We start from the raw sequence: 22986 nt of genomic DNA on the forward strand, positions 1-22986 counted from the left end.
AGTAAACAATACAAATATCTCCCACTACAACATTCTGGGTATCTGTCAGCAATTAACAGTCTTAACAAATACATCTCCTTAAAGGTAGCAAAACCCCCCAGCAGCCTATGTGTTCTGTCTGGGCCAGAAAAGCAAAATCGGACATCTCTTTTTATTTCTCTTCTTCTCTTTTTTTTTTTCTTCAGGCTTCTCTCCTCAGGAGTTATCAGTGCTCTCCTGGGAGCTCGTCCAAGGTCGGAGCTGCCCTCTTGGCTCTTCTGCTCTTCAGGGCTTCAAGGCTGCTCCCCCCCCCCGAAAGGTTTTGGTGGGGGTTGCTCACCCAGCGGACGCCAGATGTCCGATTTTCGGCTGTCTGGACGGCCTGGAAAGGCCCGGGGTGGCCTTGGGGCAGCCCGCGTTTCAAAGGACGAGAAGAGGCTTCAGTTCTTTTCTCGGTCTCGGTGTTTATTAATTGTTTATCTAAAAGATTTTCTCTCGGCCCGACAGAGGTCTGCTCAGCAGCCAGCCATGAGCACACTCCCCTGCCCTCCGGGCGGTCACCTATCTTTATACCCAAAGTTATGTATACAATATTTATCATTTTTCCCCAATACCTTTCACCCTTATTGACCAGTGCACTTTCAGTAATGACCAATCCCAAAGTGCCAACATCACCACAGAAGATGGAGGAGAAGAAGAAGAAGGACAGGACACGCCCAATTTTCCATCTTACTTCTCTAAACCCCCCTGTACAGAAATCCTGAACTCTGTGTTTCACTCTCTAATTAACTTATCCCTTCACCATTCACCCCGTGAAATCCTCCTGTCCTCATACAGGTGTCGTCTCCTGTGTAGGATCAAAGTCCAGCCACCAGACACTTCTGGCAACATTCCAGGACTCCCGAGCCCCCCAAGGGTGGTCTCGGTGACTCGGCACCTCAGTCCTGAGGTGCTGAGATCCCACAAGAAAGGACAGCTTTCTTCAGTTCTTTCTAGTTTCCTGCTCCAAGCAAATATCTCTATTAAAAAACCTCTGAAATTCACTCCTGTAATTCATCTATATAAGGCCAGAAAAAAAAAAGTTTAATCTCAGAAGTTTACTGCACCATATGATAGAAAATGCTATCAACCATTAGTGAGTAAATTATATAAAATTGAAACTGTTAGTTATTCTAAGAGCCTCAAAATATCAATAAAAAAATCATAATAAAATTTTCTGAAATGCTTCCATAAGGAGGCATTATATTACAGCAAAAATGAATCTATTACAGAAACAACATATTGGTGGCCAGTGAAACTGTCCAGTGCAATATCACTAAAAGTAAATACCAACACTTACAAGTTTATTCTAAAAGAACTGTTTTCCCTAGACTTAATGGTGTTAGAAGCACAATGTGTCAAGGTGTGCATACTCCTGTTGGTGTCATATGTCTGTACATGTCTGATATTTGCATTATAAAGTTACCAAACAGCTTTGAAAAGTCCTCCATTATCTGCATACAAATTTTTACCTACTGAACTGATCCAAATCTCCATCACACAGCATCAGAGAACAATCTTCTTTAATACTAGTAAAAAAATCAACAACCCACTCTACCCCCAAATCTCATTCTGAACTGTGACAGCATTTTGTCTTCTTACCATATAAATAGATATTATGGGTTTAGACAGATCTTGTGGGTCAGTAATTAGTTGTTCTCTACAGAAAATTACATAAATGCTAGGTCCTGTAACCTATCAAACTAGAAATTAGAATACTATTCTGCTGGAAATGGAAAGACCTTCTCCACAAGCTCTAAAAAAGCTTAACACACACACACACTTTGATACTGTTACACTTTGTTTAGCACAGTCATTTTGCACTTCATTTGGAGAATGTCAGGTATACACAATTTGGGTAGGTACACATAAAATGGATGGGGGAAAGAAACCCAATATAGTGATGATAAAAAAGAGAAATATTTCTGAAACAATGATACAATAAAATACTTTGTTAGTTCTTATTTTGTACAATGTGTGGTTTATTTATTCTGACCTCTGATACAAAGTTAATTGGCAATCCAGGTGACCACCAAGACACATCTCCAATTGACTTCTTACAGCCATCAGAGGAAAACTGAATACAGTGGAGTCCAGCTTTGGAACTCTTAGGGAGAAACTAGCTGCTTTTATTTGTTACAGCAGTGAAAGGGGAGCCTGAGGAAGGAAATGAAGAGGCAGTTCCCACTGACAAGGCACAAAGCCAACAAAACTCCTTAGCAGCCAGCGCTAAGGATTGTATTAGAAATGTTAGAACTGCCACAAACATGGAGAGAATGGGAACGCCTGGGTGTGGAAGCACCACAATAAAAGGGACAGAGGAGGGCTGTAAGCATGGCAGATGTCCATGGCATAAAGGTCAGCAGATGTAAGATCCCAGGACACAGCTGCCTGAGGATTCTCACCACACATACATCAGATGACAAACAGCAGTGAGTCAGTCCTGAGAGCTTGCCAGGGTGGGACAGGATGAAGAGGCCAGTCACCCTCAGCTCCTGGAGTGTGCAAAAAGGCACAACTGACTCCAGCAGAGTCACCTAACTGAAAACAACCCAGCAGACATGACAAGGACCTGATAGCCAGCGTCCTTTTGCCTGTGTCATCACAAGGAACCCTACCCCCTGAATAGTGCCAGGATGCTGGAGACAGTACATGGCAAATATGGAAAAGTGGCTTTGAAAGTGCATCTGAAACTTGTTTTATTTAAAAGTAAAGTAACCTTTCCTCCTGTAAGGCTTCACCTTATGCTTTGGTATAACATCGCTACACTGTTGTAGGTCTGTTTCCAAAGGGACCCGGAAGTTAAGGTCAAAAAATCCCAAACCCCACCAAAAACCCACACAATAAACAAATACACAAACCCCCCAAGAACAACAACAAACAAAACCCCAAAACCCACAACAAGTCAAAACAAACACACAAAATACCACCACAACAACAAAAAAAAAACAGTAAGAAACCAAACAAAAAATCCAACACCTTAGTAACTTCATTAGGAACCATAATGGGATTAAATTGCAGCTAAAGAATGAGCTCTCTGGTAGCCAATGCTGTATACTTAACTCTACTCAAGGCCATTAAGACAGATCTCAATGCTAATCAAGCACCTGAGATCCAGCAACACTCTTCAGAAGACCAGGCCACAATCCCTTGTGATGAGACTGAGTGCTTATGGCCAATTCAGAACATGGAAATTTGGACCCCTCAATTCTTAGCAGTCTACCTAAGAGCATCAAAGAAAGCTTCAGAGCTCCGCAACTCAAATCTCCAAATTCAAACTCAGATTTTCCACCCAGAGCCACTGGACAGTCACACACAGAGGTTACACAAAAAACTTCTCCCCAGACCTGAGGCACTTCCCCATAGAAATGAGCTCTCAGGATCTCTCGCTGCTCAGAGTGACCCCAAGGTTAGAAAGTTTCTTTTCCCAGCCCGGTGGTGGAAGAAGGAGTCAGAGCTCTTCATTTCTCGGTCTCAAGGTTGTTTTTTGTATCTTATCTATAAAATTCTTTCTCCTGGCCTGCCCAGGTCTGCTCAGCAAGACAGTCCAGGCACTCTCACTGCCCCCAGGGCAGTGTTATCTTTTCATACTAAAAACTATGTGTACAATATTTACAATTACTGTCCAATACCTATCACCTACGTTAGACAGTGAGCTTCTGAGCTTCTACTCTAAGTCAATCTAAAAGTGCCGACATCACAGGAGAAGATGGAGGCTAGGAGGAAGAAGGAGAAAGGCTGGACACGCTCAGATTCCTCCTCTTGTCCCCTGAACCCCCATTCTAAAAACCTCAAAAATCTATTTTTCACCCTGTGATAAATTCACTATCATTCTACTTAAACTGTCGTAGCTTGTAATCCTTCATATAAGGTTGGTAATTGTTTTTCCCAAGGGCTAAATCAAAGGCACAGGGGTCTTGGGCTCTGTGCCAAGGTCTCTGAGCCCCCTGGGCAGGGGCTCGAGTCCTCCAGGGCAGCCAGAGGAATTTCTTGGGTTCTGACAATGAGCCACATCAATAAAACAGACAAGTGTCTAGCCCTGCCATCAGGCTTTAGCAATTTTTTACCATGCCACATTACCACTTACACATACATAACATGTCAGTATGATTATGCTTCCTGGTGTAAGTTTTTGCGAGTAACTATGTTTAGGCTTCAAACACACGCAACTGTTGTTTGAGCTACCAGTTCTGTTTGGCAGATGTCAGAATAAGGAGCGTTTGGGCTCACCTACGGAGAGCAGGCGCCACATGACGGCGGGCGTGGCGAAGCAGGCGAACACGTCGTCGGTGCAGGTGAAGTGGGTGAGGTGCGGGACGGCGACGGACTGGCCCCGGCACTGCCCCCACATGTACACCTGGCCGCTCTGCGTCTTGGCCGCCGACGTGTGCGCCGAGTGGCAGGCGGCGATCTCCACCACCCTGAATTCGCGAGCAAACAAAAGGAGAAAAAGTCACTCATTATGAACAAAATGCAGTGAATCAGCTCACTGCCTCCTGTCTCTCTCTAGTGCAAGACATGCTTTTAAGCGCGCATGTAACAAGAGTGCCTTCTGGTCAAACACAGCAACATTTAAAGGGCTGGCAGTGTTTCTGCAAACAGTGGGCACTCCAAGTTTCTCTTTGGGAAAGCATCTTGGGAGAGAGCAGCCAGAGCTGCAGCAGAGCCCTGTATCTGCTGCAGCACATCTTCTGCTGACCCCTCAGCTCTCTCAAGCAAAGCTATGATGAGTTTCAAGTCTCTGAATGTCCTTGGTGGTGCTAGGCAGTGAGGGGAGTAGCTGTATTAAGCTGCAGAGAACAAATACTTGGAGAAGATGAAGAAGGAAATAAGGATGCATTAAAAAATAATTAAAATTGCATTTTGGCTTATAATTGAAAGACAATGAAAGTCTTTTTTTCTGTTTGCTTATTGGTAACAATCATAAACCAACAAGTTAAAGATACTTCTTCTTACTCATACAATTATTATTACATAGGTTTAAAGGACTTCCATTTTGAAAACTAAAATTTAGAACCAAACAGCACTTAAAGCTGTTTCTAAGTGTCCTTTAACTAGGCTATGTCTCTAATCCCAAGACTGATTTAGGACTTCAAAACTCCCACTGTGTACAGCATTACACAATCCACTGTTTTGCAGTCTGAACTACTGCTTGTTTACTTGTGTTCTCAGCTGCCTGGGGATAATGGCAGGGAAACAACTTGTTTAAAGCTGTATGCACAAATCTTGCAGGCTTTAGTGAGGCAGTATTTTCACTGACACCAAGAATTCATATTCTGACCGACAAAAGCCAAAGGTAGCATGCAACATTAAAACTTGTATTAAATTCTTATTGTAACATTTTTAAAGTGTCTGGGAAAAAAATCAATAACATTTGAAGCAAAACCACAAGTACACACACAGAAATAGCAATGCTCAAGATCAGGCCATGTCTCATCACCAGAGCAGAGATGCCACTTCCTCACAATGATGTACTCAGACACAGGGTTAAGAGGGACATCTCACTTTCCTTCTTACTCACAACAGGAGCCCAAAATTACGATTGCTGATCATGTACATACTTGGCTTTACAACAGAAACAACTGCCCCACTGTCCCTCAAGGACCTAGAGGAAAATATTTAACTCACAAAAATCGAAGCTTTATTTTTATGCAACAATACCAAGAAAGAACTCCTCCCTTTCTCTCTCTCCTGATTATGAGCCAGATTTAATAGCAGAAATAACACAAATTGCAGATGTCTACCCTTCACTTTTTCTGAGTACACTTCTTGTGAAAAGTAGCATATTAAAATACAATTTATATTCACAGACAATAAAGCCTTTATTGTTGATTTCAAGCAATGAAACTACACCACTGAAGGGAAACTGCAATTAAGGCCTTTAAAGTACAGTGTGAGCCGGAGCAGAAAATAGCATATTCAGGCTCAGAATGTTCAGTTTCTCTTTCACAGGGATGGTTATGGGGCAGATTCAAGCCCTTTCAGTGAAAATTCTCTACACATTTAGCAGATGAACCATTGCAAAAAATTTTAGGCTCCTTCTCCCAAAAAAAAAAAGATTAAAAATACCATAATTTTATGTAGTTCTTCTGTGAGTATGTCAACCAATGTCTGATTGCAAGACTGTAAGTATTACCTGTCCTTATCCACAACAACTGTTGTAGGGTAAGACTGGTTACTTTTATTCCCAGTACCTAACTGGCCATATGAATTGGCTCCCCAGGCATATATCTGACCTTCATCTGTTAGCACTAATGTATGTGCATAGCCACAGGCAACCTGTAAGGAACAATAAAAAGAAGAAAAACTCATTTTTATGCAATAGTAAGTTAATACAGACAGATACATCTTATGCTATAGGTTATGCCATTGATTCTAGGCTAGTGTAAAAATTAAAAATACAGGTAAGTTTATTAAAAATGGAAGGAAAGTAGATGAAGTGACTTTGGGGGAAAAAATTTACCAATGAGAAACCCTGACAGATAATCTCAAGAGCAGAGCAAAAAGAATAGCTAGAAACTGAGAAAGAAGGAAAGCTATATGACAAATATGAACAATACCCAGAAAAGTAAAGATTGTCTGTCTTGCATTGACACCTGGCTCCATGGACAACTGCTCTAATATGAATAGCTTCACCACTGGAAAAACAGCTAAGGTCTCCCTGTCTGATCCTCTCATCCCTGACAGCCACACAAAACACAAAACTGCCCCCTCCCTGTGCCAGAGGATCAGAGGATCCTCTGCTGAGGTAAGTCCCCATCCCTGGAAGTGTTCAAGGCCAGGTTTGTTGGGGCTCTGAGGAACCCAGTCTAGCAGAAGGTGTCCCTACCCACGGCAGGGGATGGAACTGGATGGTTTTTAGGGTCCCTTTCAACCCAGGCCATTCTGTAATTCTCTAAACTTACATCACTGCAAGAAAACTCTCACAGTACAGTCTGAGAACCACACAAGATAAGCAACAAGAGCAATCAGTCAGGAAAGAGATGGAAGAGACAAAACTCTCCATTTCGATGGCAGCCCACAATTGTATCAACTCATAACTTCATGGAAACCCCCTTGGTCCTGCTGAGCTGCCTCCTCACATCAGATTGTTCAAAAAATCCACTTCACATATGCAGCACATGCCCCACATGCAGACAGATACACAGTGGCAACATTACCAGCAGCAGTCCTGCTCTGCAGGAGTTCGTGTAACTTAGTAGAGATAGACAGCTACTGAAAACCAATTTACATTGTTCATAACTAGCTCACCTATATGATCTGCAAAGATACACCATAAACACATATACTCCACTGACATCCATGAAGCAGTTGATGTACTTTAAGTGAAATAAACTATCAAGTTATTTACTGAGTGGAGATCTACAACATGGTATTAAATGATATCAAGTAAAGGAAGTGAACAGAAACAGAATCTAAGCCAAACCTGCTGGAGCATTCACTCTCTAAACAGAAGATAAATACAGGGGAACATAATACTCACTTTATTATGTTACTATCCAACAGTAGTTGCTACCAGCAAAGCTACTGTCTACATCCTAGGCACTGGATATAAAATGACATCATTAAATGAGTTCCTTTTAAAATACTTAAGAAATTCATAGCTTTCCTGAGTAAACACAATAAATAGGATCCAAAGTTCAAAATGCTCTTTCAAATTTTCAACAGGTTACAAAACCATATTTTCTAACAGCTTGTATCATTTTCCTGTCAGTATCCTCTACTTCACATTAATCAATTAAAAACTTCCAGAATCAGTCCTGCAGTAACTTTAAATATTTCTCACTATACAAAAGAAGTTAACAGTTTGCTAGTTACACTGGTGGTAGCCCCACTACTTGGTAAAGTGCAATAATCTCCAAAGGTCAAGACTAACTGTGGAATCATACCAAATGTTAGCCAAATGCAGTGGGAGGCAATTTATTCAGATTCCAAACACCAGTAAGTCACTGTGGCTGGGATGCAGTTCTAAAATGAAATTCAGTCCACAAGACAGACAAAATGCTAAACTGCAGCATTTTTCCAGCACAAAAAGGCAGAGGTTAATAAAGAATGCAATATCCTAGAAAGACACTGTTATTTACTAAAACAACAGCAATATTTTTTAATTAACTTTCACAGGGAAAAAAGAAGAAAACAAAAACATTTTTAATGGTCTAGTCCTCTAAGTAAAATCCTGACCTCACTGAAGTTAATGGCAAAATTTCCACTGACCTCCACAGGTCACAGTTTCTCCCCTGCTGGGAGAGGTCCACTTTAGGACACATGTGTTTCATTCTGATGTCACTTTTTAAACAAAGGACTATCTCTTTCAAAGGCAGCACATGCTGTCTATGGGACTCTTGCAGAGGCTCCTGGAGGGTTTGGGGAGGAGCAGCACAGACGTACCCGCTGCACACGAATGCCCTGCAGGGCTGCGATCCGGCACGGCGTGGGCTGGTTGCCGCTGCTGCCCAGCCCCAGCTGGCCATTCCCATTGTACCCCCAGACATAGACCTTGAAACAGAGACAGGGACTGTTAGCTGCTTGCTACTATTCACTTCTTTTTGTTGTCTTAGGTAAACACAAACATATTCACACATATACCTTCCTATGTAAACACATATATACGCACACACGTTTTTCTCTAAAATGCCGGTTACATACTCATCTAGAATTCTTCCACACTCATGGTCTTTAGGAGTTAGATTATGTAGGACTACAATATTTTAAAAGGAAGAACAGAAAATCAGTGACTCATATGGCTGCTTGCCAGCACGGAGTAAATCCAGCACAATACTTCCCTTCTTCAAAGAGCTGATTTCTCATTCCAAAATCTTCTAACAGAAAACACACTAGAACAATTATAAAATGGAAGCTGTGCACAACAGTTTGAGTAGGCAGCTTTATGCGAAACAAGAAAAAGGGAAAACACTGAGCTCTGATAATTTCAGTGACATCATGTTTTACTGCAGTCTGGCTACTTAGTTCTAAACTCAAGTGTTTGGAGAAATAGAGCTAGCAAGATGTATACTGCCCAACATCATCAGCTCATATGAACAAAGTGTAGAACTTTACAGCCTCCCTGTATCTTTGCAAAGAGAATAAAAAAGTATGAGAGAGATTCAAGAGGTACTCCAGTACAAAAAATATATGCAATGTACTTTTGTTCTCTTAAGATATGTGAATATGAGCACTGAAAATTAAAATATCATTCAGTGATTATTCTCACATTCACTGACTACTCTCACATACAATACTTCAGATTCTAGTATAGACAATAATTTGTCTATGAATGCTAAGGACAGCAGTGGTATAATAACAAAGGTGGTTATGAGCAGTATAAGGAGCTAGACTCGAGGGAGTTTGGAAAGCTAAACTTCCTTTCTGAGTAATAGCTCATTACTACCAGGTTTGAAATTATCTACGTGCCAAGTTATTACATGAAGTAAAACTCAGTCCAAATATTCACGTGAAGTTTCTTACCTCTCCATTTTCCACCACAGCCATAGAGCACATCTGCCCACAAGCTATATTAACAACTATTTTATTTTGTAGGCAGCCAGTAACTCTTCGAGGAATTGTTTGATTTGCTGTTGAACCAGATCCAACCTGGCCCGAGTTATTATAACCCCATGTGTACACCTGTTGCAAAAGAATCGTCATCAAAGATGGCTTTAAAATATGCAGTTCAAGAGAGGAAAAAGCCGTATGAATAAAAAAATTGGTTTTTTATGTGAAAGTGGATGTATTCCTAGGAAGACACACAGGTTTACAAGTGAACTGTTTCTTATAAAAATATGCCAATCTAAGCATTTATATATTCCATTATGTTCCTCCATTCAAAGGTAAGGGGAAACACAATGGCTGCAGTTAATGCTGGAAGAATCCATTGCTACTTTTCCAGAACCCAAACTAGAATATCTAAGTGGCACAAATGCCACCTCAAGGTAAATTCCAGGAAACTTTTTACTTTGGCAGGTAAAATTCCTTACAGTGAATGTGATTTACATTAACATCAGCTGTAATGCCACTAAGCATTTAAAGTAGAGTATAGCATAGGAAGGAACTGGCTGTGTAATTTGTTGTTACAAGCAGAAGTGGCACAAAATCAGCTACGCCCTCACAAGTTTCAATTTTTTTGAAACATTTGTGTTACATCAGCACTGTGAGGATTGGAGGAAGCAAGGTCTAATGCTAGAGGTGCAGAGTGTTTTGCTGTTTCTCACATATGTGAGTTTCATTAAGAGAAAAGAGACACTTGTTCCCACTATACTCACCTCTCCATCAGAGGTTAACACCATGGAGTGGTGAGAGCCACAGGCAACCTCAATGACTTTCTTGTTCACCAAGTTAGTAGAGACTTGACAGGGAATGGAGCCATGATTTGTTGTACCATTGCCCAGCTGACTGTAAGCGTTATGACCCCATGTATACACTTCTCCTTCTACAAGAAAAATGTAAAGAGCTGTTTGAAAAATCTCTACTTTTCCAATGAGTACACAACACAAAATTACAAACTAAAAAGTCAAATTCAGTAACAATATGCATACTTAAGTGTATAAATACATATATGACCTATGGGGCTGTTCAGCCCATGAACATACCAATGCTACCAGGCTCACATAGTGTTGACCACAAATCCAAATGGATAGTGGTCAGCATAATCAGCATAATCATAGCAAAGGAAAACATACTGCTGCAAGAAAAGGGATGGTGTAATACAGAAGAGAAAAGGATGAAATGACAGTCAGAGCCCCCATTTCAATTTCTGTTTTACTGACAATGAATCAGAATTTCTTGTCCATGCCCTGGCACTGTTTCCCATTTTGGAAAATTCAAAAAATAAGCTTTCATTTTCTTACAATATGCATACTGCCTAAGGAGGATTCCCTCAGAACTACAAAGGCAAAATACGCTACACTAAAACAATACTTCACTACAATAACTGGTTAAATCTAATTACTTTATCCTACCAAAAGTGAACAACCCTTTCCTCAGTTCACCAACATGTGAATACAAATTTCAGTAAACATGTGAAATATACAGCACAGAAACATACAGCAAAGTGGCAATGACAATAATTAAAAGAATTAAGAATTGTGTAACATATAAGAGCCCTCTAAAAGGGCAGTTTAAAAGGCTGTGCTGAAGAAAAGCTATTAATGCAAATGGAGTTATGAGTAAACCTCATCAAGGATCAGCTCCTGACCTGCTCTTTGGCAGTACTTCATCAGGTTAAGGAGTGTGAGTGTGTCAGTGGGATCTGCCAGTAACAAAGGTCAGAGGAATACATATGCATACATAAAAAAAGCGTGCAGAATGGTCTGCCATGAAGACTGGAGGAAATGAATGTAAAAGAACACATTTACAACATAATTCCACCTACTTTTAGTCATAATCTAGAATACTGAAAAACATTTCCTTTCATTGACAGAGACAGGTAAGTGTGAATATCATCAATCAGGCTCTAAGAGAACCTCACTAGGAACATAATATTAATAATTTTTCCTCAAGAGTAACATACTTAATTATGAACATAAAAGCCACTACCACAATGTGGATAATACAGCATCAGTGCAGGAAGCCAACATAATGGGTCTTTAAAGCACATCCAGAATTAGGTACTGGAGGGAAAAGATGCATTTTGGCCGAAGGACATTGCTGGCACAAGACCATAGGGGCATAATGTAGCCACTAATGCATTCCAAGAGCTATCAGAAGTCTTGAACTTAACTGAGAAGTGAAAGAAAAAACCTTTCCAAAAGTAGTAACAAGATCAGAGCAGGGCTTGAAAAACTCCTGAAAATAACAAGCTAGCTGACATGTCATATTTGCCAATTAAAATTTGACTTAACAGCCCAGAATGCTCAACTCTCTCTCTTATGTTACCAGCCCAGACCTTTTACACCTGCTGGATGAATTTAAGTGGACTCTCTGAAGAAGCAATATTCAGGTCATACTTTACCTTCTGTAGCAAGAACAACATGAGGGCCACTTCCATAGCTCAGGCAGGCTATCTTTTTGCCACACAGGGAATCTAACCTCCTTGGTATTATAGTGCTCTGCATGTCTCCTGTTCCCAAACAGCCACTGCAGTTCATGCCAAGCACAAAAACCTGTAATAAAAGAATCACAGACTCATAACTTAGGTTGCAATGGAGAGCTTCCTCCAAAGGTCAACTCGTCCACCTCTGTGTTCACCAAAGATCTAAACAGATCAGTTGACTCAAGGCCATGTTCAAAAGATTCTTGTACATGGAAAACAAATCTCAGAACTGCTTCAGGATTTAACCCTTCTTACGGCATTCTTTTCCTAGTACTGAATCAGAAAATGCCATCTTGCAGTTTGTGTCCACTGCCTCTCATCCTGTCACTATGCATTTGCAACAAATACCTAACTCCATCTTCTCTTTGTTCTATGATTGTGGTAAGAAGCCTTTAATTTAAACTGAAAATGTTTCAGACATTTTTGCATGCAACTTTCTCTAGGTGTACTATTATACTACTGGCCTTCACGGTAACTTGACACATAACTGATTAAACATGTCACATTCATACACACTCTTGGACAATTACCTCATCATTTTCAGTGGCATACAACACTTCATTACCAGCACTGCCAAATACACAGGCTTGACGAATTAACTTGATGTGTTCTGGGGAACAGAGAGAAAAAATCGGCCATTTCCCAACATCCAGCATCTTCAGGGCTGACAAGAGTGTTGCCTCCAAGGCCTGGTATTATAAAAAATGCTATCAAATATCTGCACAGAAAAAACACATGCCTTTGCATAGCAAAAAACTATAAACACCACCATCTCCTTTTTCAGCCACAAAACCAGTATTTTAATTCTATAATACTTGAAAGGAAGACATTAAATAAACATATAAAATATATCATGATCTAGAAATAAAGGATCAACTTTAATGGAGGAAAGTACCATGCAGGAGGTTAAATGGTGAGGACATATATTCACTATATTCATGCAACATAAGTGCTGTCTTACAGAATTCAATGTATATTAAATTCTGTAAGACAGCATTCCAATATAAAGTGCAAAGTGTATATTCAAAATTTGAAATCTCTGTATTTTCCCTTGGTGCTAAAATTGCTGTTAAAAAAAGAAACCATAAAAGAACTCTGCCCAAGAATACACTTTGAGAAATATGCATATTTGTTTTCATGTATGCATTTCTCCTACCTCCAAATTATACAAAGCTGTGAAAAAATTCTAGTTTGGAGTCTGAAGCATGTTATATCAGCCACAAGAATATTGCTTTTTCAATTAGTATCACTGACTATGAAAAAATATACACAGGAATATATATAACATTAGAAAATTAAAACCAACACCCTAAATTAACCCTAAATTAAATTATTTTGAAAAATACCAGCTAATCACACATTTCTTTATTATTTACTTCAGAGGAGGGGAAAGAAGGATTGGCCATCTTCATAGGAAAAAAAGTTGTGGTTTTGATCACACCAGTTCTTTCCCCATCTCCTTGCAGCAAATATAACTGACCAACTTCAGCCAAATTTGCAAGTGAAAGGGAAGTCAGATTCTGCTGACACAATCAGCTTGGCAGCAGGCAGCTGGACAAACAGACATTATGTTATGAAATAAGTCAGCGAGCAAGTAGGTCCAAGCTAATCCTAGGAGACATTGTTCCCTGTGACATGTAGCAGGGTTGTAGCAGAATCCATATGGAATCAGTCTTTGTTCATCTGCTGCTTGCAGAATAATTTCTTTTATGTCAAGAGGTTACTATTCATTCCACAGAGAATTTTAGGCCCTCTTAAGATATGATAATAAATACTGAAAGCATCACAGACTATTCTTCCAACTGCATCAACAAAACTGCACCCCACTTTTGTGCAAGACTGAAGAAGCCGGAAATTCAAAAGGACAGTCAGGGTGTCCTTCAATTTTACAGACTCCTTTACTGGAATAACATACTGGTTTCTTTATAATGTGGGCTCTAAATTCCAAGTGCTCAGTGGGTCAGAACCCATTCATCTTATATAGAAAAGTTGTTTTTTTCTTTAACCTTGTTCTAACAAAGCACTCATGTCATACCCTCATAATTAACAGGTTAAAAAATTGCCTCAAACTGTAGCATTTTTTAACACTAAAATAATACACTGCAAGAAAAACTCCCCAACTACTCTTATAAAAAGCACCCAAGGAAATACTTATGATTCTGATTAAAAAAAAAAAAAAAAAGAAAGAACCAAAACTTTATCAGACAAAAAAATCCATAATCTAAATCCTGTCTCTGTAAATCCTGTCTCTGGAATTATTAGTTACACTCAGTAAGAGATCAGTATCAGTAAGAGATATTTTTCCACTTTTCAAGACTTTCTCCCCTCACACAGTTCCACGTTATGTTTTGTTTCAAAAATATGAAAACCATTTCAACTCTTAGCCTACCAATATTTATATCCTGTAAGTGACCAGTTCCCTCATTATATTGCACAAAGTAATGAAAGGCAGACTTAGACACCAATCTCAGACGTTATATGAGCATATTGTTCTTCTAATATTTTCTGGATGACTTAGGCAAGATTTCTTCAGCTAGTATAATGTCTTCTAACCATAGCTTTTGTTTTCTGTCTACCTTGGAAAGTACTTGCATGTACTAAGCTATTGCTAAATGGAACCTTTTGAGCAGAGCAGTACAGAATTCCCAGTACAAATCAACACTCTGACCTTGGCACTGACTCCTTGAGGAGGAGGTTCATCCTCCATATGGACTTGTGCTTGTGTCCCCCTGCAGAGAGAGTGAGCTGTGGTTAAAATCATCATATCATATTGCTGAAACAATACTTTCTGAAACCATCCACACTTAATAAAGCCAGTTAAGATAGTTATCTTCTTCTGTGGGGTGAGAAAACAAGAAATGCAAAGCTCTCCGTTTTGCTGTTACATACAACTATACAATGATCAGTTAGGCAGACTCTGCTCTTCTGTAGTCTTACCTAAAATATTAACTCTTGGACAAAACATCTTTTTAAAACAAATAGGAAAATTAATCAGATTGTGATTGGAAAGAAAGATGTTTTATGAGCACCATACTCCAATGTCTTTTCATTGCAGCAGAAATAAATTGAGAACCTTCCTGACATAATGCTTTAAGACATTTCTTTCAGCACAGAAAAAGCACACTGCTCAGAGAATTCAATTTCTGGCTTAAGCTTTCAAAATTACTTATTCCAGTTCCATTCTGAAACCAATCCTAAAAAAACATTTGTGTCTTTTCAGGTTTACTAAGAGCTGCTAAAAATTCATTCTGCTTCAGAAAATATTGTCAGCCCCATAAATTACCTGTATAATTTCCATGACGTACATTATCAATAGAAACAGATCTTCAGACCAGCTGTTTCTTCAGAAATATACACAGCTCTACTATCCTAAAATTATTTCCTAACATAAAGCCATGCAACTCTGCTTTCAGTAAAACTACAAAAATGAGAAGCAGCTCTGAAGCTGTACAAGCCTCTTTCACTGAACAGTGATGAAAGTTGTACACATCATTTTCTTTGAGATACATTGGTTCGGACATAGCTAAAATCTGTTTATTTCTCGCATAAAATCACGTCTCTAAAATTCTGACTACAGGCAGAATAACATCCAACAAACAGTTACCATTTTATTAATTTTCAGACTAATACCACATTAAAACAAGTATCAAATGTAACTGCATAAAACAGCCTAACTTAATACTAAACACATCTCTTATGTAAGACTTCATGCCTTAAGACCCAACCCAGTTACACAAAATACATGAAATTAGTATGACTAAAGTATGGTAAATGTTAATGATTCAACAGGTAATCTACTGAATAAACACACAAAAATTATTTTCTTGAAACAAATAAAAACCTGAACAACTCTGCAGCTCGACCATGCTGAATATGCACAACTGTTAAGCTTAAGCTTCAACACAACTCACAAATCTACACACACAGAGTGTATTTCATACAGCTAGTTTGAGACATCACATGAAGAATTCAGCTCATGTGTGAAAGTCCACGGTGACTTTGAGCTTAAGGCTCAAACACACAACCAAACTGAAACAACTAGAAGCCAAGTTATATTCCCCTTCAACTAGGACAGACTGAAGGGCTGACTCAGTCACCGACACATCAGCACTACTGGTATTTGAGATGACCTTGGGGATCCCTGACACCAAACAGAGCTGGCAGATACAATTCAGGACCCACGGGATATAAACACATCCATGCCAAGCTGGAGCAGCAGCCAAGAACTAAATGGCACCAGACAGCCCTGCCTGTGCAGCTGAGCAGTGCCCTGAGTGAGCACACACGGCCTTTGACCAAGATTTACACCTTCATGGAAATGGGGGAGCTTGCTGAGCTCTTGCATTTAAGCAATTGCTTATTTTCTTCAACGTACTTGCTCCAAAACCAAGAATGCAACAGTTGACTTTGTGTGCATTATCTCTAGTTAAAGTAGAAACAAGTCCCCTAATCAAGGCCTTTGCCTGTACTTCTGAACCGCTCTGAAACTTTTCATTTCAAGTATGCCAGCAGTCCTCCTGTGAAATTGACTGTCAAGGCTATCCAGTATTTTGCAGCACCATTTGATACAAAACTGATATCCATGATTCTTCAGGTTCCAGTATTTCACTTCAATTGCACCAGTTCAGACAAAAGCATAGTTTCACTTAAAAGCAGTTGATTAGTTAGCATAAAGATAGATTAGGATCTAACCACCTCAGTTAATTAATAAAAAGTGCTGCACTTCATTACTTTTCAGACTCCCGACAGTTTTGCCTTCCCTTTTCTACAACAAAGATCAGTTACATGCCCTCCCAACTCAAAAGTTAGAACATGTCTTATCTTCTGTATAACTATGATAAAATTACCCTGCAACTCAATTTTCAGTTTGCTCTGCAAACATAGACACCTTACTTCTGAGCAACCCCACAGGAGTACACACGGTGACTCAAATTATGCCAGTTTAGTCTTCTATCCAAATTCATGTCTTCTAATAAAAGTACATACTGAGTGCCACATATCTGTATCTGCAAAGTCATTCTTTCTAAAAATCTGTAATTGATTTAGGAGTATATATCCACCTGGGGATCCCAAAAATTAAGACAGAAAAAAATTAAACCTGTTTAAGAACTATTCTTATCCGTACATGTTTAAAATATTAGTAATTATTCATATTTTCCTACTTGCATGAATTTTTCTCCAGAAAAATAACCATTGTGAAAGCAGTCAAGCAAAGAAAAAACAGTATTTTTATCAAAAATTAAAAGACAAAAACCTCTATATTTGAGTAAATCAGGTACAGGAGAAAAACATATCCTAGCTATTTCAGACAAGTTACTGGGATTGTTTGTCTACTAAATCTTATAATATGCGCACAACTGCTAAAACCCATTACTTTAAAATAGCTAGCTACAACATTTGAAAAGAATGCAATACTTATTTTAGAAAGTAAAAAGGTAAGCCAGAAACATTTCTCATGGCTGAAAACTTGATAACTTTCCCTATCTGTATTTCCAAAAAAAAAATAATTCTGAAGTGCAAATCTAAAGGAGAAAATACCATTATTGTAAACATTCATTTCTTGAGGCCGTGCACAGCCTTTTGATATAAAAATATTTATATTAAACTCCCACAAATCTATTATCTGGAATCCAAGTACCATTAAGAATCTGGACAGCACACTCTGGCAGTCTGAGTTTAGGTCTTGGAAACTGGAAGCTCTGACCATCGTTTTGGCCCAGCCACAATAGGTCTTTGGGTAAGACACACATGCCTCTGCAGTACACATAAGATTGAGTTAAAGAACATAAATACTAAATCTGGTAGCCAAGCTTCATTAACAGCCCCAGACCATTTAACCCTAAATATTTAAACAGGTTCACTGACTCATCTGAATGTAAACATTCTTGTAGACTCTCTCTCTAGGAACTTGGCAAGCAAACAAAAATTCTCAGAACTCCACTTAGTATTTCCTCCCACTTAACTTGAGCATTTATGAACCTCATCTGCTGATTCAAAGGTCTGTCTGCAGCTTCTTCCCCAAGGACTCTAACCACAGGCTTAGGAAAGACTACAAAGCAAAAGTCACAGAGAAAAGTGACTTGGTAAGACTTTTAGAAAAGGCACCTAACCTTCTCTGGTATTCCTGACTTCTCAGCAGTTTCCTACAAGAGTAGTCATTACATGATGCTAACTTGCCCAAGCAATTTCGCAGGAGAGATCAGATCACCAATACTGCCAACGTGCACTCCTTTAACAGGTCACATTCCTTTCTAGGAAGACTATTTCCAACATTATCTTCTTTCTTCACATACAGTGAAATGACAGAACTACACCCAGCACTGACAATAAATAGACAGAACTCAGCTTATCATTTATTCTTCCACTGATGTGGCATTTTCCATTACCAAAAAATTGCAGACCTTAACAGTGAGTGGTTGTTTGGAAAACTTCAAACTCCAACTAAAGTATCCTCTTCTCTCCTTCCTTTCTTGCTCCATGACACCAGACTGTGAATTCTTTGCTCCTGATGCAAGTTCCACTGTGTGCCTACTCACTACCCAACACACAGTTCAGAGGCTAGATCCAAGAAACTCTTTACTGGCTCCATCTCCAGAAGCAAAACCTCAGCCAAGCACCTTGTGAGACACCACCTGTGTTTTGGCATGACATCCAGCTCCACCTGTTGGCTCCAGGGATGGACATCCAGCACGACCTCACTGAAGTTTCCTGAGGTTCACATGCAAAATCCATACACTAAGTGATGGTAAGACAAGTGCTCATATTAAGTCTCTTCATTTTCCTCATTCCCATTCCAGCTCCTTTTTCCCCTTTAGAAAAGTCTATCAGCATTGCTGCTGTAGAATGGTGGACTGTTGACCAGCCAGCAACAAGAGGGGAAGCAACTGGAAAAAATCATCATCACCCACCAGAAAGAAAATATTTAAAGCAGAAATAAAAAAATAATCCCAAATTCTTTTCTCATTCTACAAACCCTACAGTCAATCTGGAAAAAATAATACCACACTTTGGCTATCTACTTGACTTTAAAAAAAGAAGATTTGAAGAAAGAAGCTGGCAACTACTAAGAAAGAGAAGCTATATAACAAACAAATAAAAGACAGAAATACAAAGACAAGAAAACAGCTGTGTTTACTAAAAATTAGGCCTCCAGTAGACTTACTGAAATGTCAAAGTCAGCAGCTAAAAAAGCCTGATAAGAAAATTTCAATCAAAACACATTTTCACTTAGAAGTATTTACACTTCTTTCTACACATGCAAAACTACCTTTTGAAGGCAAACAAGTGTTTCAGATCATGGAAACAACACAAGAACTACTTTAAGGGCTGAAAAGTATTATAGGAAAATGCTGGAGTCACTTTCACATAATTACGGGCTTACTTCTCCAGTAAAAGGAAAAAAATATAATGAGCATTATCTCTAGACCTTGAGATGTGTTAAAATAATCAAACATTTTGGGAATCCCAGTCTCTTGGGAACAAGATGCCATTCCTGCATCAAAATCTAACCTCATATAATCTAATGTAACCTAAATCTAACCTGAGGTGCTAAGGAAAAACATCTGTTGACAATTTTGATATGGCTAATCCAGATTTTCCAAAAAATTAACTTGAAAAGTTCCTTCTCTTTGCTGAATTGTTACCCAAACTCCTGCAATCCATACAAAAAACACAAACATAATAAAATACAACTGATGCCATTGTTGGCTCTTGCCTATTTTATATTCTACATAAAACTTCATTTACTATGCAACTGATTCAGTAGAATTTATAACTTATCTTCATTTTGACCTTCCAACATGAGAGGTCAATGAACCAGCTCTAGGGAAACAAAATTAATCCATAATTAATCCAAAATTAATCCATTGTTAATACTCTTAACACTGTCTGCCTAAGAAGATGCTGCATGCTATAGGAAAGAGAAAAATTAGTAAATAGAATGTGTATGACAAAGAAAAGTTACCCCACTTCCTCTACCAATAAATGATACTGTTCCAGTCTTCTGATACTGGAACTGCTGGCAAAAGCATAACAGCATCAGACATAACAAGCAGAGGTTTCTCAACCCTTAAAAATAATTAGGAGACAAAATGTTATTGCTTCAAGGCAAAAGTTGGAGTATCTAACATTAAGTATATCCATTGCAGCAGCCTCCTCCAAACTGCAGCAGATAATATGCATGATGATGCCAAGGCCATTTTACCTCAAATTTATCACTCAGTGCTCTTACTTCTATTATTGTTTTCATTTACATGATTAAAGAAACTTAAAAAAACAATTGTCTGTAACTAACTCAGAATTACTTGAGCTATTCCTTTGCAATTCTTACTATTGAACTGGCACTTTACCTCTTTACTTTCACTTTGCTTAACTATTCTTTTTCTCATCTTTATTTCTAAAATCCTTTTTGATGATTAAAAGTTGATTTCAACAGACCTATTTTTTTTTTTTTGACATAAATTCCAGATGGATTATACCTTTAGCATAAAAGAGCTTTCTACCTTCTTTACTTTATAGGGCCCTCAGGACTCCTGTACAAACACCATCACTAATTAAACCTCTTGATTTTTGCAAGTTTCTAAAATGAAGAATTTCCAATCTGTTTAGTCACCTATTTTATTCCTATTTATTTAATCTAATTAGAAATGTGACCCAAGATCACAAGCTGACTAATGAACCACCTTTTCCCAGAATTTTCACATTGCTTACCTGAGAGCAAGTCTAAGGCAATTCAGTGCTTATTGGGCAAGCTGTATGTAAGATCACCTGGATCACTGTGTGTCTGAATGATGCCATCACCTGCATTTCTTGCCTGTTCAGCCTGGAGAAGAGGCTCCAGAGAGACCTCACTGTGGCCTTTCAGTACTTAAAGGGGGCTTAGAAAAAGCCCCTTTTAGGCACTGAAAGGAGGAAGGTGTGTAAAAAGGAGAGAGAGTAACTTTTTACACAGGCAGACAGTGATTGAACAAGGGGGAATGGGTTTAAACTCCAAGAGGACAGAATCAGATGAGATCCCAGGAAGAAATTCTTTACTCAGACAGCGGTGAGGGCACAAACGGTTTGCTGAGAAACGTTGTGGATGCCTCATCCCTGACAGTGTTCAAGGCCACTGGATGGGGCATGGTGCAACCTGGCCTAGTGAATGGTAATCCTGCCCATGGCAGGGAGGCTGGAACCAGTGATCTTTAAGGTCCCTTCCAACACAAACCATTCTGTGATTCTACAGTCCAAGAAAGAAATCCATCTGTGACATAATTCCTGACAGTATCTCTTAGTAAGTGATATTCTTATACAAATCCAACTCCTGTGGCCCATAGCAGACACCATCAAAAGCTCTTAAAATTTTCTTGTGTCAAAGCAATAGATACGCTTGGCTGTTTTTCTTTATCCACAGTCTCTTCCTGCTACTTTACAGTCCATCACACCATTCACATCCCACATAATTCTGTCACATTTATTTCCTGTACCTGGATAGTATTATCTCTTCTATCAACACTGAGCAGGATGATTACTTCTAAACATTTCCTTTACTCCATGTTTGCTTTCACATCGTCCAACATGGAATCATAGAATGATTTGGCTTGGAAGGGACCACACACATAACTTTGTTCCAACCCTTGCCATGGGCAATGACACCTTCCACTGGACCAGTTTGCAGAGAGCCCCATCCAAATCGGCCTTGAACACCTGCAGGGATGGGGCATCCACAGCTCTCTGGGCAACCCGATCCAATACCTCACCCAACCAGAGTGAAGATTTTTTTCCTAACATCTAATCTAAATATACTCCTTTTCAATTTGAACCTGTTCCCCCTTATCCTCTCACTACATTCTCTTATAAATAGTCTTGCCCCATCTTTCCTGTAAATTCCCTTAATGCACTGGAAAGCACATCATTCATCAGCCCAAATAGTTTCTGATGGTGCACAAGCATCACTCCTACAGACCTAACGCCATTCGTAACCAGAGTAAAAGCTCTTTGCTGACTGCGCCTGATTTTAGCATTTCACTTGCCCAAGGAAACGCCACGAAATCCTCCCATCTCCCACACAATAAACAAACGGTGACTGGTTTCCAAAGTATCCCTTCTTTTCCTTAAAACCACAACCGGGCCGCCAAGCTCAGCTCGCCTGTAGTGCCGCCGCCGCCGCCACCGCACCTCTGCGCACCTGCGGGCAGCGCGCACGGGCACCACACACACGGGACTCCTGACGGAGCACACGCAGACAGACTCACAGACACACAGCCAGACACACCGCCACCCCCGTTATCGGCCATTTACACACCGGGTGCCTGCGAAACGAGGCCCCGCGGAGCGCAGCCCCGGCCCGGCCCAGCACACGCAGCACGGGCGGCCGCGCCCTGCCCCGCTCCCCACCGCCGGCCGCCCAGGGAGGGGAAGCACAGGGAAGGGGGGGAGCCAAGCCCCTTCCCTCCCCTTCCCACCCCCGTGCTCCGGCGCTTACCTTCCTTCTCCGAGGCGGCGGCGGCGGCTCCTCCCCCCGCCCCGGCGAGCCAAGGGAAGATGCTGCCGCGGTCAGGCGCCTCCTCAGCGCCGAGCCCGCAGGGAGAGGGGAAGGGGCGGGAAGCGGCTGGCACCTCCCAGGATCCACCCACTGCAGCAGGAGCCTGCCTGGGGTGCCGTGGCCGCTGTCCTCGGAGCCCGCGGGGAAGGGCCCCGCGGCTGAGGGGCAGTGCTGGCGGCCCGGGAGAGCTGCGGGAGAGGCTGGAGCTCTCCCAGGGCCTGGCCTCGGGATGACATGGCTGCTTTGGGAAGAGCCATGCCCAGAGCGAGCTCGGCGTCTCGGCGGGAGACACCACCCCTTCCCGCCTCCGAATCGCAGAATCAATCGGCTTGGGAAAGACCTCCGAGGTGCTGAGCCCAGGCTGTGACCCGGCACCACCGTGACAGCCAGACCGGACACTGAGTGCCACATCCAG

General features: G+C 40.4%; 1 protein-coding gene across 4 annotated transcripts in view; it reads right to left on the bottom strand.

Annotated features, from left to right (window-relative positions):
- The window catches only part of LOC135448631 (RCC1 and BTB domain-containing protein 2), a 30601-nt gene extending 7951 nt beyond the window's left edge, over nt 1-22650 (bottom strand). For 3 of the 4 annotated variants that reach the window (XM_064714832.1, XM_064714846.1, XM_064714854.1), the window contains exons 1-9: nt 22512-22650; nt 14715-14775; nt 12577-12735; nt 11966-12116; nt 10278-10444; nt 9484-9642; nt 8407-8514; nt 6155-6297; nt 4249-4439 (exon numbers count right to left, since the gene is read on the bottom strand). In XM_064714832.1, the coding sequence (XP_064570902.1) occupies nt 4249-4439; nt 6155-6297; nt 8407-8514; nt 9484-9642; nt 10278-10444; nt 11966-12116; nt 12577-12735; nt 14715-14753 (1117 nt within the window). In that variant the 5' untranslated portion in view covers nt 14754-14775; nt 22512-22650. Of the gene's footprint in view, nt 1-4248; nt 4440-6154; nt 6298-8406; nt 8515-9483; nt 9643-10277; nt 10445-11965; nt 12117-12576; nt 12736-14714; nt 14776-22331; nt 22409-22511 lie in introns of those variants that run through there. The other variant, XM_064714840.1, reaches the window with a different exon arrangement.
- Nucleotides 22651-22986: the final 336 nt, after the last annotated feature.

This window comes from Zonotrichia leucophrys, chromosome 1 (genome assembly GCF_028769735.1).
Source record: "Zonotrichia leucophrys gambelii isolate GWCS_2022_RI chromosome 1, RI_Zleu_2.0, whole genome shotgun sequence".
Classification (NCBI taxonomy): domain Eukaryota; kingdom Metazoa; phylum Chordata; class Aves; order Passeriformes; family Passerellidae; genus Zonotrichia; species Zonotrichia leucophrys.